At 46.3% G+C, this 26,463-nt stretch overlaps 3 protein-coding genes and 1 long non-coding RNA gene across 8 annotated transcripts; 3 read left to right on the top strand and 1 right to left on the bottom strand.

Annotated features, from left to right (window-relative positions):
* The first annotated feature begins 1,367 nt into the window (after positions 1-1,367).
* MYL11 (myosin light chain 11) lies at positions 1,368-10,542 on the top strand. Its single transcript, XM_081884802.1, has 7 exons — positions 1,368-1,523; positions 3,847-3,942; positions 7,992-8,067; positions 8,193-8,297; positions 8,378-8,456; positions 9,349-9,397; positions 10,164-10,542. Exons 1-7 carry the CDS (start codon positions 1,521-1,523, stop codon positions 10,266-10,268), a joined length of 513 nt encoding a protein of 170 aa, XP_081740928.1. The 5' UTR covers positions 1,368-1,520; the 3' UTR covers positions 10,269-10,542.
* Positions 10,543-10,712: 170 nt separating this feature from the next.
* On the bottom strand, positions 10,713-18,337 carry QPRT (quinolinate phosphoribosyltransferase). 5 transcript variants are annotated; one of them, XM_081884786.1, is made up of 5 exons: positions 18,084-18,337; positions 15,545-15,583; positions 14,654-15,210; positions 13,599-13,730; positions 10,713-12,706 (listed from the first exon to the last, which is right to left on the bottom strand). In XM_081884786.1, the coding sequence occupies exons 3-5, from the start codon at positions 15,203-15,205 to the stop codon at positions 12,485-12,487; spliced, it is 906 nt and encodes a 301-aa protein (XP_081740912.1). In that variant the 5' UTR covers positions 15,206-15,210; positions 15,545-15,583; positions 18,084-18,337; the 3' UTR covers positions 10,713-12,484. The 5 variants fall into 5 exon arrangements, with proteins under 5 accessions (XP_081740912.1, XP_081740914.1, XP_081740910.1 ...); XM_081884788.1 differs by lacking the exon at positions 18,084-18,337 and adding an exon at positions 17,244-17,603 and having other exon boundaries at positions 13,689-13,730; XM_081884784.1 differs by lacking the exon at positions 18,084-18,337 and adding an exon at positions 17,244-17,598.
* Positions 18,338-19,654: 1,317 nt separating this feature from the next.
* Positions 19,655-21,429, top strand: LOC309355183. The gene is made up of 2 exons (XR_014162455.1): positions 19,655-19,856; positions 21,014-21,429. It is a non-coding gene; the product is annotated as an uncharacterized lncRNA (long non-coding RNA).
* A 1,667-nt stretch (positions 21,430-23,096) lies between these two features.
* Positions 23,097-26,316, top strand: DCTPP1 (dCTP pyrophosphatase 1; the record flags this gene model as incomplete). The annotated part of the gene is made up of 3 exons (XM_081884797.1): positions 23,097-23,260; positions 23,602-23,712; positions 24,890-26,316. 3 exons carry the CDS (start codon positions 23,097-23,099, stop codon positions 25,281-25,283), a joined length of 669 nt encoding a protein of 222 aa, XP_081740923.1. The 3' UTR covers positions 25,284-26,316.
* Between the last annotated feature and the right edge of the window lie 147 nt (positions 26,317-26,463).

Genomic DNA, 26,463 nt, shown 5'->3' with positions numbered 1-26,463 from the left:
CAGCACCCTCTTCACACACCCCTTGCCTCTAAATGTGTGTGCAGCTGTGGTACCCAAGGTCTGCATTTCGCCCTTGGGATCTCTAGTTCCCAGCCCCTGTTCTAGCAATCAAGCTGATCTTTGAAGAGTTGCAGGTACTCACAGCCTTCACCCTTCCATTTTCCTTCTTTCACATTCTCCCTCTCTCTGCCCTTACAGCACATGCTGGGTCTATAACTGGGGCTTTTTTGAGGGAAAATAACTAGGAATAAGTGGGTGAAGTAGGGGGATGAATGGACAGGGCTTCCCGTAGCTTTGTCTGCAGTGGAGTGGGGAGGAAGCTCAAGATTGCTATCTTTAGGAGCCTCTACTCCAGCCTGGGTGCCTTGCAAGCGACAGCTGGGTCCCACAATCCCAAAAAGGAAATTTTCTCAGGGACATTGGATACCCTTGGCTGGGAGGAAGGGTAGGGAGAGGGCCGAAGGGAAGAAGGCGGATATTGAGGACCTCTGAGGCAAGGAAATGGGAGTGAGGAGCTGAAATTTTCTCAGCCCATGATGGAGGCCAGGCAGCAGAGGTCCCACAGAGAACCTCCGGGGCTAGGGAGTGGGGCTGAGCTCTTAAGAGTAGCTGCCAAGCTCAAGGCCCATGGGATAGTGCAAATCTTACTGTGGGTGCCCTCCAGTGTGGTACCTTCCAGATGTTTTAACTACAATTTCCAGTGGCTAGGGATTGTGGGAGTTGAAGTCCAACAATATCTGGAGGGTACCACATTGGCCACATTCCTTGTGTATCAAGTCTGACAAAATAGTTAGCCCCTGATCCCTGAATTTCATACAAGGAATTTAAAAAACAAACACATTTCCTTCAAAGACTTTGGCACGCATAACTTCACCTTAACTATACCGACGTACTGTGTGCAGGTGAAATAAATGCACGGTTCTCTGATTTGTCTTCCCCCACAATCCCCTTCCCTCCATTTCCTCGGTTGTCTCCCCCGAGTCACACTTTAGATTGTAAACACCTCGTGGCGGCGACCTGCCCTCTCATACTTTATAATGCAAATTGATGATGCAAGTCACAAATAACCCGAGTTGAAGCTTTTGAGTCCTGGCAAAAGATCAGTGGAGCCCTAAGCCAGAGCCAGAGGTTCACCCTGACACCAAACTGGGTAGACTCAGGACCTACTCTGGGAGAAGGTGGGGTACTACCAGGAACCCCTGTGATAGCAAGATTTCTGGGGCAGGAACTGCCAAAAACCCAGTATGCTTTTTCCCTTCTCCAAGAAAGGAGTTGGCCCGTTTGCGTTCCTCTGGAGTCTATTTCTGGACTTTGGTTACCCCCCACCCCACCCCCAGTCCTGGAGCCAAACTTGAAGATGTGGCTATAGTTAGCTGCCCCGCCTCCCGCCAGGGGAGTCTATATAACCCCAGGGGAATTCGCAGCCTGTGTCTAGGCTGCTCATCCTTCTGGCCCTTGGGACATCCCCACCGCACCCACAGCTGCTGTTTGCCCACCTGCCTGTCCGCTGAGAAACCAAAATGGTAAGTGGGGTGCAGGTGCCCTGGTTCAATCTAGTGGAAATGTACAAAGTGGAAAGAAAATGGAACGTTGGTTGATCAATCTGCAGCTCTTTTCTTTCAAATAGGAGGGGAAGACTAGGAGATCATTCAGGTTATGTAGATGAAATACATATTTGAACACCCAAGAGGTTGGGTGTTGGAGAGTGGGGGACAGAGGAATCCCCTTACCAATTTTCTAAAATTTCATTTCATTGCCAAAACAGTGCTATTCAGGTCTTTCTCTTACCTATTTCTCCTTTCATCAGTTTCTCCACTACTCTCTATCTCTGTCTCATCTCTCCGTTTCAGTTTCTTTCCACTTAAACATTTTATTGTATATGCAGAAGAGATGTGTGTGTTCAGGGAATACCTCGGAGCAACTGAGGAGAGATTGGGGGTAGTTGAATGAGGTGGGATGCCAGATAGCAGCTGGGAAGAACAGCTTTTGACGAGGGGAAGGGAAAGATGAAGCCTAAACCGCATGCAGAATGTCATGTTAAATAGGATTATTTCACATCCTTCCTTGCTTTCTAGCTAGCCTTCCTTAAGATCCTATTTCCTTCGCTGAGCTATGCACCTTAAAATTCACCAGGGAATCCTCTCAGGCCCTGAATAGCCATATCATGCTCTTTTTTCTTGAATAATGCAGTAGAACAGTTTACTCAGCTGGGAATTAGTTGGACCCCATATTGAATAGAGAGAGAGAGAGTGTGTGTGTGAGTGTAAAGGGCAGCTGAGCGGTTGCTGAGCAGACAAAAGCTTCAGGAGTCATATTCCTGGCGGCGCCACAAAATCCAAAGCAAAGGAGCTGGAATCAAGGGATACCGTGGAACAATTTTGTTTTTGGAACAAAGAAGCACAAGGAGTATGTTTTTTCTTCTTTTTGCCCTCAGAGTCTCTTGTGTGGTTTGTCACTTCACCAATGCACACACACACACACACACACTCATATTTTATGATCCAGGTCGCAGGCTGCCACTAGCGCAAGAGAGCCAGTGTACTGCAAAACCTGCTTCGGAAGCAATCACTCCAGATTGCTCACGCAAGCGAGCCAAGCAACCTCTCACACACATTGCAGGCAAAAATAACCCATTGCTGCCCTTGGCTGTTCAATCCATCAATGGCTCATCTGTTGGTACTCGCTGGGAAATCCTATGTATAACTGCTCAGAAGTAAGCCCCAGTGATTTCAGTGGGGCTTACTCCCAAGTAATTGTATATAGGGTGGCAGTTGAAGAGATACAACTTAATTGTCAGTGTCTGTGTCTCTGTGTGAGTGTGTATCAGCTCCATCTTCTGTGGTATGTTAGAGAGATTTCCCGAATCCTTTGACATATACACTTACCTAGGTAAACCTCAACCCTGCCACCCAGCTCAGCTATTTCTCAAACTCCTTTGCTGCCTTCTATCTCTTGTGAGGCCAAAGTGCACCCTGTTCATATCCGATCAACCAGACCAATATACTGAAGGAGGGTTCAGAAGGAATTGTATACGCCTTGCCAACACTCCTTAGAGCTCCATTTAACCTCATGCTCCAAGCCAACCTCCAAGGAGGAGGCCTAGTTTGTGAACTTTGATACATTCCAATAACTGGAACCCTCTTTCATTGGGGCCTTTGCGGTTTCTCCAGCATCTGTGGAAACTTCCAGAACCTCATCAGTGTTCATTTATTTAGTCGTCAAGGCCTATAAAAAGCATTTTTGGAAGCTAGAATATGTAGGCAATTTCTGCAGGACACACAAGGCTAGTTTATGTTTGCTGAACACATCTCTCTGTCACAGAGACACTCTCACAAACGCATCTCAGACTAATACGTTGAAGATTTTGAGGAAATACCTTGAATATGATATATTATAGCTCCTCGACCTGAAGCAGCATTTGTTGTTCCTGCCATTTCTCAACACTAACTAAAATTCTGAGTTTGTTCTTCAAAGGATCTTCTTTTCCTCCCAGCTTTTAAAACCTTTGCTACCATAACCAAGCATTTTGGAATCTCCCGAACCTTCATCCTGCTCCCTGTGTTTGGTAGCATCCTGTTTTGAATCTAATAACTTCACCCCCACCCCAATAAAAAAATTATTTAAAAATGAGCAGAAACTGCTTCCAGACATTTCCCTCCTACCCGGGACAGAAATGTATAAAATTATTTCATTTCCCTCCCCACCCCCTTAACTATGTTCAGCAAGCTCACAACATTTCACACTCTAGAAACCTGCAGAAAGTGCTGCCCCTGTCCCCTATCCTTAATAAGCATTTTGGGTGGTAATGTACATAGTGGTCTGATTTCCCATTTTAACCCATTACAGGCACCCAAGAAGGCAAAGAGAAGGGCAGCAGCCGAAGGAGGAAGCTCCAATGTATTCTCCATGTTTGACCAAACACAAATCCAGGAGTTCAAAGAGGTAAGAAACTAAGAAGAGATGGAGGAGAAAATGTGAAATGTAATGTATGGTGCTCTTAAAGCTTACCTGGAACTATTCATTGAAGATGTTTGAGAAAGTCATTGACAGAAAGGATGTTTTTTTCAAGGTACTAGAAATTAAGGTGACTACAGTTCCCAGGATTCATTGGGTGGGGCATGCTTTAAATGTGCTTTAAATGTATGGTGTGTACGCAGCTACGGTGTAATCCTATATATATCTACTCAGAAGTAAGTCCTATAGAGTTTAATGGGGCTGAACTCCAAGGTAAAGCGGGATTACAGACTCAGTGTTTGGAGAGACGCTGCTTTATTGTAGGCATGTAAGTCTCGTCCAGAAATCAGAAGAATACAGAAGTTATTAATAACAGACTCAAATCTATAGATCACCTCCTTGGAACAGGATAGAAATTTAATTTTGAGGACTACCCGATTGGGAAAAGAACCTAAGTAAGCTATGCGGAAGGATGTTATGACCGTAAGAAATCTACAGAGTCCGGAATTTTCATCTGTGGATTATTTAAAAGTAACACATCTGTGGCAGATTGATTGGATAGAATCAAACCTTTTAAAATGGAGCAGCTTCTGTCCACCCAGTTTCACACATGGAGGCCCAGACCTCACTAATTTCCCTTCTCAAGCTTTACTTTAGCCCTTTCACTGTTCAGGATTCATCAGATGCTGAGAACGGCGTGTATCTACAAGTTCTAGAGGGTTTCCTAAAGGAGGGAGAACGGGAGAAGGAATCCATGGGTGCTATAATTTGGCCAAGTTATTCTAAGCAAGTTCCTTTGTGTCTATAGGATACAGAACCTCAGAGGAGCTGAAACTATCAAACACCACCTAGTTAGTTGTGCTGTACAACCCTAGGCATGTTTATTCAGAAGGAAGACCCACTTTGCACAGCGAGCAAGTAAGCATGTGCAGGGTTGTAGCCTTGGAAGGTGTTCAACACCTCCCTTTTTGAGGTGGATCTATCCCCTTCCTCTCCCTCTACACACCATTTAAGTAGCCCCCTGTCTCCTAGTAGCCAGCCAGGTTCATTCCCCTTGGGAAGCTGGTGTGGTGGTGGTGGTGGCGAGAGCTTTCCATGTGAAGCTCGCCCTCCCCCATGCATGAGATTCTTCCCCTCCATTTTGAAGAGGATCTCCCTTGCCCTTTCGCAGCCATTACTGCTGCCCCTCGACACCCCACCCCCACCCCAAGAATGGCGGTGTTTCCTTTCTGAGACCCTTGAGACGCAGCAGTGTCTATTTTGGGTGAGGGAGGACCAAGAAGGTAGGTGACATCTGCGCTTGGACAGAGAAGCAGGCGGCAGCTCCTTACAAGGAAATCTTTGGAGATGGATTCTGGGTGACTGGCCTGAAAGAGGAGCTGTGGGGCTCCAGACTCAACGAAAGCAAAAATTGGGCCGGTGTTGCAAAGGCTGAAAACCCTTCATCTATATCTCACATTTGGAGAAAAGAAATCAAAAGAACAACAGGAAAATAATTATCGTTCCAGCTGTCTGGGCAGTTCCATCAGTCTTGTTCCTTTCTCTTTCCTCCATCCTGGTCAATGAGCATTTTCAGCTTTTTTACTTTTTTGATGACAACCCACTTTCAATCAATACATTTGGTGAAAAGAACTGATCCTTGGCGCCGGGCAATTTATTGTCGATGACCTTTCTAGACCACCTCCCTCTAAGCAGCTTGGGGTAGCAATAATGGCTGTTCCCCAACCCGCCTCCATCTCCCAGTTTATCCTCAAAACAACCCTGCGACTGGGATGGGAGACTGGACTGGAAAGTATGAGGTGACATTTGCTTCGGCTCACCGTCCTCTAACTTCCCCGCAAACAATTCAGAACAAATGCTTCTTGAATAGCCGGCTTTGTCTAATCTCCCTGTAAACGAATTAGGGGTGAATGCTCAATAAACAGGTTGTCTGGAAACACCTCCAGTTGGAACAGCAACTCTTGGCTAAGGTGGCTCAATGGCCTGACTTGCTATAAGGGGAAATTATATATCCAGCCGGATGCTATGGTGTATTTTTTCGGTTCCATTGTCCCTTGGCAGTGGCAGCTACATTGTCTTTCTCCACACCTGCCCAAGAGTAGCTAAGGGTTTCTGCCCTCAGTGAGTACCATTTTGGAGGACTGCATGTTCAGCTTTTATACAAAAAGATTGTTCACCCCCAGCACTCAAGTGACAAAGCTGAGGTGCTGAGATGAGGCAATTACTACCACCACACAATTGCAATTATTGCCTTTAAAATGAAGAGAGTGTTGGGAGCTCCTCTGCCTCTCCATTCTGCATTTGCTGTAGCTCGGGTGGGGTGGAAGTTGTTCCATGTTTTTTTACGGGAAAGAGACACGCCACACAGCCCCAAAGGATAATAGTGACTGAGCCAAGGAAGGAGTGAGCTCCCCTCCCCTCCCCTCCCCGCTATCCTCCGGAGATCTCATCAACAGCTCCTCTGGAATGTTCCATCTGTCCCCTTAGGGAGGGGCCCCGGGTTTAATATGAGACAGAAGAAGATTGTTCCCATTCCTGGTAGAGACTCGGAGGGGTATCAAGTGACAGGTGTCTCTAGGGCACAGCTGCAGAGAAGTGAGGAGGGGGAGGAGAGGCCCAACAGGGATCCTGCTGTGCTGGAAGCTGGTCTTTCTCCAATCCCACAATGCATTGCTAGATATAAGCATCAATAGAAGAAGACTGGAAGAGGGTGAAGGGATTTGGAGTCCAACCTGGGTCACGTTTTCTGGAACTCCTTTAACTTTAACCGTCCTGTCAGCTCATTAAAATTCCAGAGATAAGATGTCTGGCAACCTCCTTGAGTAAATTATATAGAGGGCGGCTATAACTACTGTTTTTTTGCCCAATGCTTGATGACTCCAGGTTAATGTTTCATTCTTCTTTGAACAATGCTGGCCATTGATTGTAACAATAAAGACTGGGTTTGATTCTCCCTTGTGTTGCAGCAGCTTTTTCGATAGTTAGAAGCCACAAACATATTCTGTTCTGTTGGCCAGCAGCCTAGGCTATGGTGTACAACTCCCATCGGCCACAGCCAACGTTTTGTTAGACGCGACCCCAATTTCAGAGCGGTGTGAGATTCCAGGGGTTCCAGGCAGCTCACCCAGGTTCAGGTTTCCTTTTGGAAATGCGGCACAGCGGAGATGGTGGTGTCTTTAGGATTTACGGTTTATTTACACATATATACAACCTGAGCCTACGATGGAGAGGTTCACAGCATTGACAGTCCAAGAGGGTCTTGTTTATCCCATAGTCACAACTATTGGATTCAAGCAGAAATCATAAGTCAGAACGCTCCTTTTAATATTCTTTCCAGAAGTCAAAATTAGCCTTCAAAGGAAGTTCATTCAAGGCTAGTGTATGTTCACCTTGTCATGGACATTTACATGATGAAACCAAGGTCTTGAAATGTGTACTGTCAACACAGGCATGAGTGTGTGCCATCTCCCTCTCGCTAATGGATAGGTATCGTGTAGCAACAAAGCAATCTGTGTTTCCAGTAAAAACTACTGCACTCACATCCACTGATGAACTTATAACCCAGTCACACAAACAAGTTCATGTCTTGTGACATGGTCACTGGCAGCTGAGTGTTACGAATCGACTCCCTGAAAAGTTTTGTGTTTCAGGTTCTGAGGTGGTATGACATTTTCTTCTCTGGTGGCTGAACTGTAGTGTTTTATTCAGAACTGTCAGTTGAGGTAGCAGGAATCAAGCGCTGAACATGCATGTGCAAACAGGTCTTTAGAGGACCAGCAAAATCTCACCATTTAAATTAAAGCTGAGTTACATGCAGGTATTATATATAGTTTCAGAACTGGAACTTTCAGTGCAGATCCGTGTGTTCGCGCATTCTAGAAATCCTTTTGAGAGCGGACAGATTTGAGATCCAACAGTTGTTACAAAGGAGTTTTTACCCTACAAATCCTACATTCATTTTTGTCGGGAGGTAGGGTAGAATGTTGGAGGTGAATTGCCCGCAGTCCCACAATGTTTGCTTCTCTCCCACTTTCTAGGCCTTCACTGTCATTGACCAGAACAGAGATGGCATCATTGACAAGGAAGACCTGAGAGATACATTCGCTGCTATGGGTAAGAAAAAAGGGAGTCTCGAAAGAGCGTGGCAGGGTGGGCAGGAAGGAAAGCAAAGCTTGGCCGTTGATGGTATTCTCAAAAGCCACCCCCAGCTGATAATCCTGCCCTTCCCATCTCTGCAGGGCGCCTGAACGTGAAGAATGAGGAGCTGGATGCCATGATCAAGGAGGCCAGCGGCCCCATCAACTTCACTGTCTTCCTCACCATGTTTGGTGAGAAGCTGAAGGGTAAGTTATTTCCCTGTTCTGTCTCTCCTTCTTCTCTGCTTGATGTCAAGATCTCACTGTCGCTCCTCTTCTCCCACCAGGTGCTGATCCCGAGGACGTAATCATTGGCGCCTTCAAAATCCTGGACCCTGAGGGCAAGGGCACTGTCAAGAAGCAGTTGTGAGTATCTGCTCTGCAAATCACTTTCCTTAGATGTGCTGCGCTGGTTAACATGCGACACCAAACCATTGCTTGGCTGTCACTGGGTTCATGTGCTCCCCAACACACTCACATTTCCCTCCCAACTCACCTGATCAAACAAACCACAGTTTGCTTAAGTTTTGTGTTTGCCCTCCAAACAAATTAGGAACCACATTCTGAAGTAGATTTCTAACTGTGGTTTAGAAGGCAAATGCAAACCATAGTTTGTCTGTTCAGATTTGAAAGCAAGTTGTGGTTGGAGAGGAAGAAGTATACACTCTTGGGACTTGGACCTGACAGCTAAATAATGTATAGGCTATTATGTCTGAACCATCCTGTTGCATGCATCTCAGATGATGATGATATGTTGTCTATCCTACAAATTTATATAATTAATTTTACACTAGTTTACTTGTCACGACTTCCTTTCAGAAATCATTATGGCAGCTGTAAGGGCTATGAGGATTCAGAACCCTCACCAAACTACCGTTGCTGATGACTTTGAGATTTTTCTTAGTGCTTCATGGCCTTTTTCATAAAATGACAGTGCCCTGGGAAGAGTTGTAGCAATTTTAAATGCATGCTGTTGTAGGGTTAAAGTTCTTCCAATGATGGAATTCAAATGTAGGGTTCTGTTGCCTATGAAACAGTTGCCTTTTGCCTATGTATGTGTGTGTGTGGAACAAAGCATTCTTCCAAGCAAAAATATTTCCACCGGGGAGGGCTTTCAGCTTATGTGAACCTGGGAGGGGAGAGGGAAGCAGATGTTCTCCATAATAAGAGGCTGGAGCTCTTGAAGACCATCTAAAAAAGGACTCACACTTACCTGGGGATCCCTCTCAAACATCTTACTCTCTTTGCTTCATTGCAGCTTGGAAGAACTCCTGACCACTCAGTGCGACCGGTTCACCCCAGAAGAGGTAAGAGAACTTCCCTGCATTATGCAGAACATCCAGTCCTTTTTCTCACTTTTATGCTCCCCCCTTTTCCTCTTCATACCCATTTTTCTTCAGCTGTGAGCTACTCTTTCCCAAAAAAACATGAAAGGGTACACTTCTGCGCACTCCACTCATCTGCCAAGCTAATGCTTAATACATCAAGGCATCATAAAAGGCTTCTGAGAATTTGCATTGAGTTTTCCTGTCACTGCAAAATAATCTCACAGCCCACATCCACACACCGCCTATCCAGAAAGTGCAGTTTTTATATAGAAGCTTTTATATAGACTTGCCCTACACTCCTGTTTATCTGTCCTTTCTGGATTTAGGGTCGTAGCCTTCATGTTCATCTGGATAGGAAAGGAAATACCGTACTCAGCCAATGGAATGTTAAATGCTGGCTCTCCTAGGACAGAACAGTGTGCCTGTGCTGTGATTCAATGGTTTAAATGCTACAATTCCATTGCAGGACAGAACTAAGTTGAGAGTGAGGTGGTAAGGTTGGCAGAACGGAAATGGAAGCAGCCATTGCAGTTCTGCGGTAAACTTTGTAAAATCACTAATCTGTTATTGATATCAAGCAGATTCTCTGCTTCTGAATGCCCCCTCCAACTTTTCAAACATCTGTATTGAAAATAACACCAGTGCATTTACTGACTTGGGAGTATACCTTTTTTTAGCTTCCTGGGAAGGGAAACCGAATCAGGAATCGGGCAACTTCTCATTTTGGCCTCTCTGCCTCTTTCAGATCAAGAACATGTGGCACGCCTTCCCTCCAGATGTAGCTGGCAACGTTGACTACAAGAACATTTGCTACGTCATCACACACGGAGAGGACAAGGAAGGGGAATAAGCCCTGGTTTTCCCACCCTTGCTTTGTGGGGGGAATCCACCCAAACACCCCCAGGCCGGGGAGTTTACCTTACACTGGTCCCAGATGATCCACACACTTTTGTAACCCAGCAATACACACCTCAAACCTGTTATTTATTAGTATTATTATCTGGGGAGGAAAACTATACCCCCCAAAGCCAAAGCCGTGCCCACTTCAACTTGTCTTAACCTAACCGGGACCTTCCTCCGTAAAATGTCTTAATAAAGATGAGGACACCTCTGTTTCTAACGCCCCTGTGGTTACAGTCTCTTTGACTTATCTCAGTTTGAAATTCAAATACTCCTGGAATGGATTCATGCAGTGGGTACATCTTCTTTTTTTAAAACCAATTTATATTTCTGCTCATGTTAGGGATGCTGGGTTTAGTCAGTCCATTAGATTAACACACTAAAAAAAAGTAAATTATTAAGTATGTGTTCCATATTTATTGCATTAACCATAAGCCATCACAATATAAAAACAGGAGTGGTGGACATTATATAACAAGTTTGATGAAAAATAACAGATTAGGCCTAAATTAATAAAAACCACTTAATTAATTGAGCAGCAGATATAAATATAATGGGTGGTATTCAATGACATTTTACTCATAGCAGATCCACTGGACTTAATGAACATTGCTAACAGTGTAATCCTAACCCGGTCTACTCAGAAGTAAGTCCTATTGAATTTAGTGGGGCCAATTCCTGGGTAAATGTGATATAGATTGCTGCCTAGGGTTTGTACATTTCAGAGGGTGTCTATTATGAGCAACACTCAGCTGAATACTGCCCAATATTTTTTTTAATACTTTCTAGAATCCATACCAGGGGGCAGGGGGTTACCATTATTAGGTCAAGCAACATGTCACAAAGCAAAGAGGAAGCTTTTGAGTTTCTTAGAGCTCTTTGGGGCTATGGAGTAAGCTAAGCAAGGGAGGCTGGGTGCAGCCATGCTGCCTGCCTCTGGGAAGAATCTTAAAAGATGGAATGTGGGAAGAGGCAGCAGCTATTCAAAGGAGGCTTTTTGGTTGGGGAGGGGCTGTGCAGGTGTCAAGTTGAATCAAGGCCTCAAGGGAAGAGAAGGCATCCAACAGATACAACAACTGCCATTTCCTCATCTCTTAATGTATAAAAACCGCAGGTGGCCAGCATTGCCTTAAAATTGAACTTTCCTCCTTAGCTAAGAGGGTGGGGGAAGGAGAAGTCCACCCGTAGCTACACTACACGAATCCACACACAAATGATTTTAAGCCAATAAAGGTCTGCTTCTTGCTTCAGGGCAATGGCTTTCACCCATAGACAAATTTAAATCCATTGATTAAATCAACTAAAAGTCATTCAGATGCCTTTACTTCGACTCCAGCGGCAGAGAGTTTGGAGGGGGGAATGGTCTCTTGCAATAGATGTGGTGCTGCTTGGGGGGCGGGAGCATCCTGAAGACATTCAAGGAACAGAAACATTGAAGGTGTTGGGGAACCTGTGGCCCTGCAGCTGTTCTTGGACTCCAAATCCCATCAACCCCAGCCAGTATGGCAAATGATCAGGGGTGATGGGAGTTCGAGTCCTAACGTTACCCGGAAGGCCTCAGGCTTCCACAGTCTGGCTTTAAAAAAAGATGAGTGTTTACTTGGCTAGCTTACCAAAACGGCCTGCAGCAAGAGCTGAGCAAACACAACAGGAAAAGATCCCACCCATTATTTTTTTAGGGAGTGTCACAGCAGAACCCCTAAAGATCACCTCCTGGGATCCTTCTGCAAGAGCAGATGCAGCCACTGTGCTTGACACATTGGAACAAAACACCCCGTGCCTGTAATTTTGGACCTTCCAAAAGTGCAGATACGGCACAGGTTTGTAGCTGGCAAACCTTGTACAGTGGTACCTCGGGTTACATACGCTTCAGGTTACAGACTCTGCTAACCCAGAAATATTACCTCGGGTTAAGAACTTTGCTTCAGGATGAGAACAGAAATTGTGCTGTGGCAGCGCGGTGGCAGCAGGAGGCCCCATTAGCTAAAGTGGTGCTTCAGGTTAAGAACAGTTTCAGGTTAAACAGACCTCCAGAACGAATTAAGTTCTTAACCTGAGATACCGCTGTACACAATTGGTGCTACCCACCCTCTACCACATCCCCACCAACACCAAACCTCCCGCTACCTGGCGAGGCCGCTTATCTGGGTTTCCCATCCTAAGGACTCAGAAGACAAAATTCCGCAGTGGCGGCTTGGAAGCCGGATCCCGGCAGATCTTGAGAGAGAAATCCACAGCTCTTGCTGACTGGGTGAGGCAACCGAGGGAGACCACGTCAACGTCGGGCCCCACAAACTGGGCCACGTTATCCTCAGTGATCCCTCCGCTGGCTTCCACTGTTGCCCGAGGGAAAGAGGCCTTCACTGTACTGGCTGTGGGGTGCAGGTCCTGTGTAGGAGGAGAATTGGGGAGTGGAGGTTAATGGGAACAGAGGCAGAGTCCACTCAAAAATATCAGGGCTTATTCACACTTTGTTGCCTCGCTCTTTCCAGGCACAGGTGCATGTTTCAAGCTCCATGTCCGAGAATGGTGGATTGGATTGGTTTTTTTTTTGTTTTTTTGCCCTTCAGCTTTCCCCACAGAAACCTGCTCTTTAGTGCTCAATTGGAGCAAACATCAATTTGGGGTTGGTCCGATTCAGCTTTAAAGAGTGGGTTTTCGTGGGGAATGCAGAAAGAAAGAGAGCTTGGAGGTTTAAAGCATGTCTGGAAAGAGCGGAGGAAAGGTAGATGTGGGTGTGCCCTCAGTGTCACAACTGAGGCCTAATTCTCAGATTGCCTTTGAGGGATAGTTGCTGTTGAAACTGGTGCATAGTTCTCACCCAGAGGGCCACATTGCCTTCTTAGGCAACTTTCGAGGGCCACAAGCTGGTGGGTGGAGCCAGAGGGAAAAGTCAGCAGGGCAACTAATGTCAATTTTACTTTTGTACTGTAGGCTAGCTACACAGTATAAAAATGACACAGTGCTTGGGGTGGTAGAGTTGTGCTTTTTTTAACAAACACTAAAGCCTGCCCAAGGCTGAGTGAGTTGGAGGCACAAATCCATGCTGGAGTCAGATGAGGAATGGGGGACCACAGCAGTAAAAATCAAAATGGATCGATTCCTGAAGGGACTGGATGCCAGTAACGCAATGCTGTTTGACAACACCTTTAAAGATTGTGGTGCTTTCACTTCAAAGTTCCAAAAATTCACAAGTCAAGTCGTTTACAAAGCAATAAAAGGACACAGACAGCAATTTCAGCTTCAGCACCTGTCCCCATCTTGGCCCAGCCAAGTTTACCTGCGGAGCAAAGTTATCCAACATGATAATATCTGCACCACATTCTCCTGCCTCAAGAGCCTCTTCCAACGAACGGCACTCAACTTCTACCTTCAGGGCGAAGCCTCCGACACGCCGGGCACTCCGGATGGCCTGTGGGATGGTAACATTTAAAAAACAGGTATGAAGTAACCTAATGCACAGTGCAGAAAAGGTAAGGTTTAGGGGTTTTGGTTTGGTTTTTTTTAAAAAAAAACACACCTATTCCTGGTTATTGTAGAGTTCAAAATGTAATAAAAACAATTCGAAGAATCCCACTTATTCACCTTTAATGTAACAGCAAGACTTTAGCCTCTTCTGTACTGTATATTTAAAGCAGCATTTGCCACTTTAAGCATCATAGAAAGAATTGTTAGAAGACCTCTACTGCCCTCACACGACTACAATTCCCAGAGTTCCCCAGGAAGAGGGATTGATTGTTAAACCACTCTGGGAATTGTTACCCTGTGAGGGGTAGAGCTTGGCGATATATCGTCCAAAACCGGTTTGAAGTCCATATCATGCTCTCTGTTTCATAATTTTTGACTGGGCAATAAATAGAAAATAGAAAAATAGGTGCAGGAACTGCCACCTTTTTGAGACGGACAAGTGGTTGAGCTTTTTTTAAGGGAGCGCCAAAATTGTGCAGCTTTTTTTAGGGAGTGCCAACGCCACAGCTGCTTACGGCACCATCAATGCCGCCGCCCTGCCCAGATTGCCTGCTGCCTCCAAAGAGGTGCCAGAACTGACCACAGAGGGGCTGGAATTGCTTATTTCAGACATCGTGATATATTGGTATATTTCGTGATGTTTAGCTGGTGCTCTATTGCGATCTTGAAAACCAGATATCGCCCAGTCCTAGTGAGGGGAATCGTTTGCTAATAGCTCTTGGTGCCTTTAGCAAACCACAGTTCCCATGAGTCTTTGGGGCAATCCGTGTTTCTTATGATGCAAGGTTCAGATGTGGCCTTGTTCTACTGCCATATGTGTCACAGGGTGATGGAGGGAAGGAGACAGACTGGCAAAGCAACACCCACCTGTGTGATGCCGCCTGACGCCCACACATGGTTGTCTTTCAACATGATGAGGCTCCCCAGGTCATAGCGGTGGCAAGAAGCCCCTCCCACCAGGAGAGCATGCTTCTCAGGCAGGCGGAAGCCTGGCGTGGTCTTCCTCGTCCCAGCCACCTCTCCATGCCAGCCAGATTCACGCGCTGCTTGACACGCCTTGGCTGCTAACGTAGCAATACCACTGCACCGCCCGATACAGTTGAGAGCCACCCGTTCGCCCAGCAAGATATCTTTGGCTGGCCCACGCACTTCCGCCACCCGGCTGATTGGTTCTGCCCAGGCTCCCTCCGACTGGAGCCACTCCACAGAGCAGCCAACTTCAGCAAAGATGGCCTCAAAGAAAGGGAAGCCCGCTAAGACTCCTGGGGACTTGCAGAGGAGCACGGCACATTCCTGACGGTCACCGACAGCATAGCCACCATAGTCGAAGGCAGGAGCATCTTCCCGCAGCCAGTCACAGGCCAGTTGACGCAAGCGGGCAGCGGGCAGAAGGTGTGAAAGATTTGGCTGGGAGGCCATGAAGACTAGGAAGAAGAAACCATAGAGATATTGGCAAAGGCATACCAGACAAAGCCCAATAAACTAATGGTGTCACCTAGGGGTAGGAATGAGGGGTGGGAATTGCTACCCTTTGCCTGATGGCAGCTGTCCCTAGTGGGAGGAGAAGGATGCTAAATTTGGTTATCTTCCTATGACTACCTAAAAACTCAGAAAATCTGGAATATGATAATGTTTGGGTCCCTGTGTTGCTGGTGACTGCATATGACCATCTCTCTACTTGGACAAAGGGGCCACAGTCTGACAGCTGACCATTTTCTAGATATAGGTGCTTTCCAGATTGTTTGAAGTGGGACTCACCTATAAACTAGCTCCAACTTCTGCGCCCCAATTTCTCCCCTCTACACCAGAAGAAACAATAATATAACATCAGTAAACTGGACAATTTTTATTTTCTTCCCCCCCCCCTTCATTTTTTTATTTTAGTGTAGAAATATAATGGGTTCAATTAAAAAACTCTGTTGGGGGGGGGAAGGAAGAAATGCTAATGGGACCTTCTGGGTAGTGTCCTCTTGTACAGGGTGCTAGCCAGCAACACCCTTTTGCAGGATATGCCAGTGTATTCTCTGCGCTGCCCCCCCCCCAACCAGCAATCTGTCCCACCCTTACAAAGGTTTCCCAACATTCTGAGGTTGCCAAGCATATTCAGTTCTCATTGAACTGTTTTGGGGATTGTTATACTCGCCCCCTTGTTTTTTTACTCGTGGTATGCTGTTAGTAAAAGGAAAGGAAGCAAGGCTCACCCTGGTTCATAGCAGACAACTCCCAGGGCCCCCCCCAATAAAATAATTGAGGGGGCCAACTGCCCAAAAGTTGTTGTGAATTGCCATTCAAATGATGTGTGTAAGCTGCTTCTTGTGACTGATTATATGGGTCAGGGCTTACCTGCTTGCCAATATTTTATTCAAGTTGACACCCCTGCTCTGGTTTTTCAGGGGGAGCAGGACACTGCCAGCCCCCACCTGCCTGCTTTCTTTCTTACTTAACAACCAGTCCAGCTCTCCTGCTGATCTGTACACAAAGTTTACACAGTGGTTAAACTATGGCCAATCTTTTGTGAGCATCTGTTCTGATTTGTTTACTATGCAGACATTCGCTGACAAGGACCATTCATCCTACATTCACCCCAAAGTTATTTGCAGGGTATTTCCATTTCTTTCCTGTAATCATTCATTCAGCTCACATTTTGGAACACATTTCCCCATTACTTTCCAAATCTCAAGCAGCCCAGGTTTTTCTTTATTACTATTAAAGTCAATTGTTGTGTGAATAATTCCTGCAAAATACTGACAACAGCCTTGAGGCACTCAAAGTGGTTGCATCACTTTGCCCAAAGTCCCAGCTGAGGTTACCTCTAAAAAGTACTGTGTACTAGAGCAGAGGTGTGTGGGTATGGGTGAGAGATGGGGGGGGGGGGACTGGACTGCCTAAGCAAAGAGCCCTGCAGAACAGAGGTTAAAATCCAACTTTTCCTCATTAGGCTTCCATTTTTTAATGGAAGGATGTGGTCAGTGCATTTTTTGGGAGGATGCAGGGGTACGCATACCCCTAAACATTTTGTGAATCTAAGTTTGGCCTCATTGAGGGGCAGTATTTCAATATGAGTAGGAAAATGAGAGTACCCCTAAACATTTTTTAAAGAAAAAAAAAGCACTGGATGTGGTTATTCTAACTTTAACCTGCTGCTAGTACTAGAGGTGTGTGTGTGTGTGAGTGAGAGAGAGAGAGAGAGAGAGAGAGAAAATGCAAAGGGGAGGGTGAGAGTCCAGCATTTAAAGCCAAGAGCATATTTAAAAGGGAGCCTTTAAAAAAGCAACATATTAAAGCAATACATTTCTACCCAATCCCAACAAAGTGTGAACCAATAATGAAAAAACCAACTGCTAAACCACAGTAACTAGACCAGACAAGGCAGTTCTAGGATTCTCCCTTCCACCTCTAAAGTTCTGTGGGCATCCCAGATGTAGCTAGTTTAAAAGAGGCAATGTTGGTTGCTTACCTGACTAGCCAGGCTCCAAAATGTCTCTCTGCAACTTTTTCTCTTGTCTAACTGGTTGCACAAGAGAAATTTCCTGAATTCCTGAGGGGTGGGAGGCTGTACAATGAGGGGTGGGATTAGGACCACGATGATTGCTTTTGGCACTTTGGACCCTTGTTTTCCCCTTGTATAAATAACCTCTCCTGCACAGCTGTATCATATCAGCGCCAAAGTAGGCAAAGCTCCATCCAAAGGATCAGCAATCGCATGAGCAGCCTTTTAGAAGTATTGGAAAATAACGCAACGGAACATCTGCACCACTGGCAACATGGTGACGGTCTTTTCATTAAAATACTATTTCCAGCATTTGTTAAAAAGAAAACAGAATAGGGAGGGGGTAGTTATGGGAGCCGTACAGGATGATAGGTGCATCATCATCATCATCAGTGCCGGATTTACGTATAAGCTAAACAAGCAATAGTTTAGGGCCCCACTCTATTGGGGCCCCCAAAAAAATTAAAGAAAAAAAATCTGGATGTACAGATATCCAAAATATAAGATAAAAAACAAATAAATTAAAACCCACATATAGCAACAGTATTTTGTGTTGTGTAGCCTCCTGTGATGTAAGTAATGGGCCCCACCTGCTAGCCTTCTCCCTAAAATATCACTGGTTTGCTCATTTCTCTCTCTTTCTTCTTAATTGTATTTCAGTTCAACAATTACTATGACAAAATACATATTTGCTATGTGCAAATTTATGGACCTATTAGGTCCATAAATTACCATATATTCAACACAAAAAACAGCAACAATTTGTTGTTGACAAAGGACAGCTGGGCATATAAAGGGCCCCATTACCTTCAGTAGCTTAGGGCCTCATCAAACCTAAATCCGGCCCTGGTCATCATCCGTGCTCCCTGGAAAAATCCAGACACCTCACATGAACTGTGCAGAAAAACCCTCTCCACTGGAAGCACCCTAAATTGCTGGAACTTCTATTTTTCTAGGGCTAAGGCCAGCGCAACAACCCTTAAAACGAAAACGCAGATTTGAGAGGAGAATGCGCAAGAAAGGACCAGCTGCACGTTTTATGGATTCTTGCATCTTTCCTGACTGCGCCTTTCACGCAGTTTCCTCCCATATATATGCCTGTATTCGTGCACAATATTGAACCTATTATATTTCTTATATTTTTATTATTTTTATTTGCTTATTTAGTATTAGTTCATGATATTTTATGATATTGTTGTGGCCGATATATAGCAGATATATATAAAGCCAGTCCGCATGTTTCTTTTCCTGTAACTCCTTGAGCCGGCCGCTTCTTTGCATATTTATGGCTCTTTATCCCGGCGCCTCTTCCTTCTATACTCGCTATTTGCTGCCTCTCCTCCGATTGGACGCGACGCTCTGCTCTTTTTGATTGGTTGCGGTATTCCTCTCGCCTTCCACCAGCCACCTTTGATTGGGCCGCAGCTGCGTTCGTCATACCCTTTGTACCCTACCAGAGCCCAGCTCAGTGGCGATGGTGGGTTGGCTTCCCTGCGCTGAACCCGGGAAAACGCGCGTGGCTTGTTAGAAAGGGACGGATCCTGCCTGCTCTGTTGTCCTTTGGAGCCCAGGTAGGCTCTGTATGTTGCTTTGCTTTCGTTGAGAGCCGGGCATTAGAGTTGCAGAGAATACACTGAGGTGTGTGTGTGTGTGTGTGTACACACCGGGGGGGGGTTCTTAAGGGTGAGGGAAAGAGCCTTCTGCACATGCTCAAGTGATGTGCGCTCACTTCTATTTTTTCAGGGCGTGAGCCGTGCTACTAAAAGCAGACTTTATGCAGCTCAGCACCGGAGAGTATTGGCTTAGAAAATTTTTTCATTCTGGGTGGGGGACACACACAGACGTGATGCATCTACAACTCCCTATGTGCCTGCAGCAGAGAAGCCACAGAGTCTTGTGTAGGTGGAATAAGTTTGAAGCACGTGACTTCTCCCAAATCATCCTGGGAAGTGTAGTTTGTTAAGGGTGCGTGGAATTGTTGCTCAGCGAGGATTAAGTTACAAGTTCCCAGGACTCTTTGGAGGGAAGCGTTTTACATGTACAGTGCATAATGCAGCCAGAGATTTAGCCAACTGTGAAGACCCATTGAAATGAATAGACCTAGCTGACTTCGGTCCATGAATTTCATTGGGTCTGCTCTGAATATAACTTGGGTGGATACAAACTGCAGACAGTGTTCACATGTTGGAAAAGGCACAGGAGTTGCCATTCTCAGAGTTCCCTGTGAAGAGGGGTTGGTCTTTAAACTACCCTGGAAATTGTAACACTTGGAGGGGAATAGGGCAGTGTTTCCCAACCGGTGTTCCGCGGCACAGTAGTGTGCCGCGAGACGTTGCCTGGTGTGCCGTGGGAGGGAGGCGGGCGAGAGGCGGGGCGGCGGCGGCGAGCACACGCGGGGCGGCGAGCGAGCTCCCTCCCACATCCCATCGCCGCTCGCTTCGGCCGGCCTACTGGGCTGTCGCAGGCGGAAGGCCTGCGCATGCGCGAGGTTTTCGCGCCTTCGGGATTCCCTTCACGCCTTCCTCCTCCCGGGTCCTTGAGAGTGCAGGAAGCGGCAGTGCGAGACCGGCGTTGAGCCTGGTAGGTATTGCGCTTGCCATCGGATGTACCGTAAACCTCGCAGTATTCTGTAGGGTGTGTGCTTTCAAGAACTGTGTTTAGGATTGGAGCCTTGTTGAGCTAACACAACCTCCTCTTTACTTAAGGGAAATGTTTAAGCTTTACTCCCCGCCCCTGTGTTGAGTTTTAAAAATAAATAATCCTACAATTGCAATAGGGGGAGACTATGTGTATGAACCGAAAGGGGAGGAGAAGTGGGGCGCGCGCGCAGGGGGGGGGGTTCTCCAGCACAAATCAAGACAATGGATCTTCTGCGCTGGAAGAGGCGGCAGATCTTAAACAAAAGCTTGATGAACGGAACAGACAAAAAGATAGCAGCTCTCCAAATTAATAGTCCTCTTTGAATAGGCGGGGCCTGAGCCTTCCACCAATTTAGGCCTCCTGCCGGGATGTGATATGGCTCCACCTTCCTCAAGGTGGTTCTGCTTTTAAATATTTTCCACCCTGTCACCATGAGGACTAGCGACTTCTTTTCGTAAAATATAAAATCGCTGCTCCTTGCTCTCGTGAGACTGTGTGTTTTAATTCGAAAAGGGTGTTCCGTGTACATTTGTGCGAGCTGTGCTGTAAAAAAAAGGGGGTCTGTATCCGTTTGTCAGTGGCAATTGGATGGCATCTGTCTGGCTCAATGGACAATGGAAGAGTGCGCCTTCGTGGGTGAAGTCAGATCGTTGGAGAGTTACACCAGATTCAGCAGCAGTCATTCTCATTAGTAGATGGTGGCGGGGTGGGACGACTGTCTCCTTCACATTGAAGTTGTTGGCTGCCTGGCTTATTACAGTGTTTTTCAACCGCTGTTAGTGTTTTTCAACCTTTTTAGGTTTTCTGTAAACTGGGGAAGACATCCATGTTGGAAGTTCAATTCCTTGCTTAGCCATGAAGCTCAATGGAAATTGCCTTGCTCTTGCCCTCTCTAATCCAGTGTTTTTCAACCGCTGTTCCGCGGCACACTAGGCCCTCGGGGACCTCGTGGCTTCCGCTTTTGCGTGTGCTGCCGTCACTCTTCCCGCCATTCCCATGTATAATTCGTGCCCGTAATACAGGCAGTAAAAACTGTTCTGTATAACGACTACCCCGCCTCTCCCCCCCCATCTAAACCCATTTTTTTTCCTTTGCAGAAATGAGCCGCTGCATTGAGCTCACACAGTATGCATGTTTTTGCCTGGCTGTGATTGGTCCGGACTCCAGCCTGGACCTATCAGAGTAGGACATCATCTTCCGACTTCCTTCCCGCCCGAGCACAGAGACCAGGACTCAGCGGGAGTCGGCACTGCAGAGAGGCCAGATACTGCAGTGATGGAAAAGTTTTTGAAAAGAAAAGAACTGGACTCTGAACAAAATTTGGAGCCAGATGAGAGCCCAAGTATGAGTGGGCATGAAAAGAAAGCAAAGATGGTTAGCTCAAGCAAATTCTCTGGCACAAGGAAATATAGCGAAAGCTATATTTCATTTGGATTTACTTTCACCGGAGATGCAAACCAACCAACTCCACTGTGCGTGGTGTGTGGTGAAAAGCTAGCTAACAGTGCTATGGTCCCAAGCAAACTTAAACGCCATCTCCAAACGAAACACCCTTCGCTTCAAAACAAGAATGCGGACTATTTTGTTCACCTGCGTGAAAACACGGAGAAACAGGCAACTTTCATGAGACAAACCTCAAAGGTAAATGAAAGAGGTCTTAAAGCTAGCTATCACGTTGCTGAACTTATAGCCAAGTCAAAAAAGTCGCACACTGTGGCAGAGACATTAATACTTCCCGCCTGCAAAGCTATTGTAGAGGAGATGCTCGGACCTGAAGCAGCTAAGGAAATAGCCGAAGTCCCTCTCTCAAACAACACAATTTCCAGACGTATTAATGACATGTCTGCAGACATTGAAAGTGTGGTTTTGGAAAAGATCCATAGCAGTGAGAAATTTGCATTACAACTTGACGAGTCTACTGATATCAGTGAACATGCTCAACTCTTGGCCAATGTGCGTTTTGTTGATGGTGATGCAATTAGAGAAAACTTCTTTTTCTGCAAGGCATTGCCAGAAAAAGCAACAGGAGAAGAAATTTTTCGGGTCACATCAGAATACTTTCTTTGTGTTTATTTGATTCCTATTAAAGAGAGTTACTTTATATATAGTCAATATAGGCACAGAGTTAATTTTTTAAACATTTTCTAATGGTGGTGTGCCTCGAGATTTTTTTCATGAAACAAGTGTGCCTTTGCCCAAAAAAGGTTGGGAAACACTGGTATATAGCAGTGTTTTTCAACCTTTTTTGGGCAAAGGCACACTTGTTTCATGAAAAAAATCACGCGGCACACCACCATTAGAAAAAAAATAACTCTGTGCCTATATTGACTATATATAAAGTAATTCTCTTGAATAGGAATCAAATAAACACAAAGAAAGTAGTTTATAATTACTTTATTATGAAATAATAAGTAAACAGAAATATGAAAAATTATAAAATACTTAATTTTTAAATCTTTTGAATTTTTCAATTTTTCCCACGGCACACCAGGCAACATCTGAAAAACACTGGTATATAGGGACGCGGGTGGCGCTGTGGGTAAAACCTCAGTGCCTAGGACTTGCCGATCGCATGGTCGGCGGTTCGAATCCCCGTGGCGGGGTGCGCTCCCGTCGGTCCCAGCACCTGCCAACCTAGCAGTTGAAAGCACCCCTAAGTGCAAGTAGATAAATAGGGACCGCTTACCAGCGGGAAGGTAAACGGCGTTCTGTGTGCTGCGCTGGCTCGCCAGATGCAGCTTGTCACGCTGGCCACGTGACCCGGAAGTGTCTGCGGACAGCGCTGGCTCCCGGCCTATAGAGTGAGATGAGCGCACAACCCTAGAGTCTGGCAAGACTGGCCCATACGGGCAGGGGTACCTTTACCTTATTGTGTATATATGTACCTCCAGAATATCCTGTGGATAGAAATATCCTATGGGTATGCATAGAAGTATATATGTACAGTATAGCATATTCTATTATTACCATTATTATTATTATTATTATTATTATTATTATTATTATTATATATTTTATTTAGCCTATGCTTTTGGGGGACAAGTGGGGCTTTTGGCCAGCAGGGAATAGATTAGTGCTTGACTTAAAATAGCTTCCAGGTTTAGCTCGCAACTCCCAATCTCAACAATTTTAAACTGCCAATAGCAAACTGATGGAAAAAATCCTTACTAGTTGGTTGGAATGAAGGCGCACAGTTACCGTGACTTCCTTTGCCAGGCATTGTTCCCATCGGCCAGTTCACCAAAGGCAAAAGAGGAAGAAATGGATGAGGATTTGGTGAGGAACAGGAACGGAAATTCAGCAGAGGCGTTTCAGTTCAGCGCTGAGCCTACCTTGGAAGACATGTGAGACACCCTCCTTTCTCTCTTCCCACCTCACAGGCCCCACATTTATGGTTGATTATAACTTCACCCTCTCCTTCCCTCCCCCAAATCTGAACCAGTGTACAGGGGTCATTGGTGCTGTTTGGGACTGGTAGGGCAGAAGGCTTGGAGACTAACAGTAGGTGGTGCCAGAGCCACTGTAGGCGGAGCCATCCCAACTGGTTGTAAGTAAAGAGGAAGGCAAATGGAGACTAGCCAAGAGCAAGTCTGAAGCTGCTGTGGCAGTGCCTCCTTTGCCCTAATGGACCAGCCTCTGCTGAACACAGCATCAACCTCTCTTCACCTCTCTGTCTCTCCCACAGCCGAAGACTCCAGTCTGGTTTCACAGCCGAGCGTGGCTGGGGGAAGTACCACCAGCCTCGGAATCTGCTGCTTGCCCTCGTTGGGGAGGTTGGGGAGCTGGCGGAGCTCTTGTGAGTACAGGTGACGAGATTGCAGAGTAGGCCTCCCTCCACAGGCAGTATTTTCGGAAGGGAGGGGAAGGGAAGGGAAGGAGAGGATGTAGGCCTAAAGGTGCTTTCATAGAATCAGAAGGGTCCTTGGCGATCATCTGATCCAGCTTTTGCCAAGCTGGTGCCCTCCAGAAGTTGTTGGACTACAACTCCCATCAACTGGCACCACCTCCTGAGGTAGTTTGTTCCACTGTCAAACAGCTCTTACTGTCAGAAAGTTCTTCCTGATGTTTAGTCAGAATATTTCTTGTAACTTGAATCTGTTGGTTCGAGGCCTGTCCTCCAGAGCAGGAGAGAACCAATTTGCTCCATCTTCCATGGAACAGCCCCTTGAGATATTTGAAGATGGCGATCATATCTCCTCAGTCTCAGTGGAACAGTTTCCCTCTGGAGGTTGTGGACTCTTCTTCCTTGGAGGCTTTTAAACAGAGGTTGGGTGGCCTGTTATGGATGCTTTAGTTGAGATTCCTGCATTGAACTAGATGACCCCCAGGGTCTCTTCCAACCCTACAGTTCTGATTCTTTTTCAGGCTAAGCATACCCAGCTCCTTCAACTGTTCCTCATAAGGCTTGGTTTCCAGGCCCTTGATCATTTTGGTTGTCCTCTGCACACGTTCCAGCTTATCAGTATCTGGGCACTCAGGGTAACACTTCATGCATCTGAGGGAGTGGTCTGCAGTTGACGAAACCTTACTCCACAATAAAGTTGTTAACCTTTAAGACGGTGGCAAAGTGGACCCCTTTTCAGCCCTAGAGCCGCATTCCCCTTTCCCAGAGACAAAAGTGGGCAGAGCAGTCAGTCTAAATTTTATCTTCTTAACGTAGGTTAATGTCTACACGCATCTCTCTCTGCCCTTCAAGAGGCATGGTTGGTGTACAAGGACACATTTGAGCAAGGCAAAACCTCTCAAGGAGGCTGGGGGGAGAGAGTGAGGCCTAAGCAGAGTTCCAAGAGTGAGGCAGAGAGGCCTAGTGGGTGCAGTCAGCCCTCAGGTGCCTCTCTCCTGTTTTAAGGTGTCCCAAGAGCCTTTGCTGGCTTTGCTGCAACAAACCACCATGACTTCCCTTTGGAAGCTTCAAATCCCTTCTTAGCTCCTTCCCCTCCTCACGCCATCGTTTCTCCCCTGTTGCCCTTTAGCCAGTGGCGGGAAGAAGCCCCTGAAGGCCTCCCGGGCTGGACGGCGCCTGAGCGCGAAGCCCTCTCCGACGAGCTCAGCGATGTCCTCATCTACCTGGTGGCTCTGGCGGACAAGTGCCACGTGGACCTTCCCTCGGCCGCCCTCCGCAAGATAGGGAAGAACCGCCTCAAATACCCGGCTGAGCGAGTTTACGGGTCGTCCAAGAAATACACCGAATACGAGAAGCAACAGGACGGTGCTGCTGCTTCTTCCGGAGCAGCAAGGGGAGAAAACTTTTGTGTGGCCTTGGGAGCCTCCCGTCCTCCAGACACAAGCTGCGGGGACTCAAATGGCGCTGGGGCTTCAGGGCTCAGGCAGGGCAGCGCCTCAAAACAGGCCTCTACTTCGTCGTAGTCTTTTGTGAGAGGAGTCTAGAGCGTGCTAATGCAAAGGGAGTGATGTGGGGAGGGAAGGGTGCTGCCATTATTTCCTCCCTCTCCTTTTATGTTTTTGAAGGTTTAGATGATGCTCACTCCAGGGAGGAAAGAAGCCCTATCTGGCAGGGGAATTGAAAGTCACTAGTCTGTGGGGGAAGGCCCTTCACTCTACGCAGGCATTATGACTTTCCCTCAGATGTGAAACTGACAAGGGCCTTCTACACGCTTGGCCTCCTGACTAGGGCCCAGTTAGATGCCTCCATCTTAGTTTTTGTTTTTTAAGAAAAGAAGCTGTGGGAAGCTGCCTGTTTGAACTGACTAATGGGAGGTTAGGGCTGCTTTGCATCTGGATTTTTCCTCAAGCTTTTTCCCCACTGTCCATTGGTGTGTGTGGAAGAGATGCATTCCCCCCATGGGTGTAAGAGCAGCTTGAGAAGCCCCTTTAAGCAGGGAAATGGTTGGAGCACGGACCCTCGCCAGGGTCCTTCCTCTGCTCAAACTTGCAGTCTACTGTGGCTGTTTTCATTTTAATACGTACACAGCCTTCAGCTCCTGAGAGACTATATCCTTTTCAGGCTGCGTCGTTGTACGTCCAATAAACAACCATACTGGCTTTCTTGGTTACATTGAGAGCTTAAGGGTTACAATTTTTCTATTCTGAAAAAATGACTTGTTTTAGTATTGTCTCCTTGAGGCCTCATCCTCTGCCCAGTTTTTCAGCTATCCACGTGACCTCATGGCCCACGTTTCAAATAATAGTGCAGCACTTTTGTTGCTGAGTACTTTTGTCTGTCACAGTTAAATTTGTCTGGAGAAATAATCCTGAATAAATAGATCAAGTGGAAGTGAAAATAGGAATCCGTAGAGGAGCATCTGTTTGATGGCAGGCTTCTTTGGAGATAAATATTTTGTGCTTGACAGTTTGTGGGAAAGTAGATGCATACAAATGATTTGGAGACCTGTTAGGAAGCCAGTCTTCAGCCTTGTAAAATACATTTTATTTCCATTGAGCAGTCAGTCATTGTGTCTTATTGAAAGATACTAAAACAGTCAGTGGACAATGGTGGGGCGAGGGGGCGGGTTGGAGAAAGAAGGGATATATGATAGACAGGTTATCCAGTGTGATAATTTCTTTAGCCAGGGTTGGGGGACCTGTG

Source organism: Podarcis melisellensis, assembly GCF_964234715.1.
Source record: "Podarcis melisellensis genome assembly, chromosome: 13".
In the NCBI taxonomy this organism is placed as follows: Eukaryota; Metazoa; Chordata; class Lepidosauria; order Squamata; family Lacertidae; genus Podarcis; species Podarcis melisellensis.
Note: the sequence above shows the minus strand (reverse complement) of the source record. Positions and strands in the feature narration are given on the sequence as shown.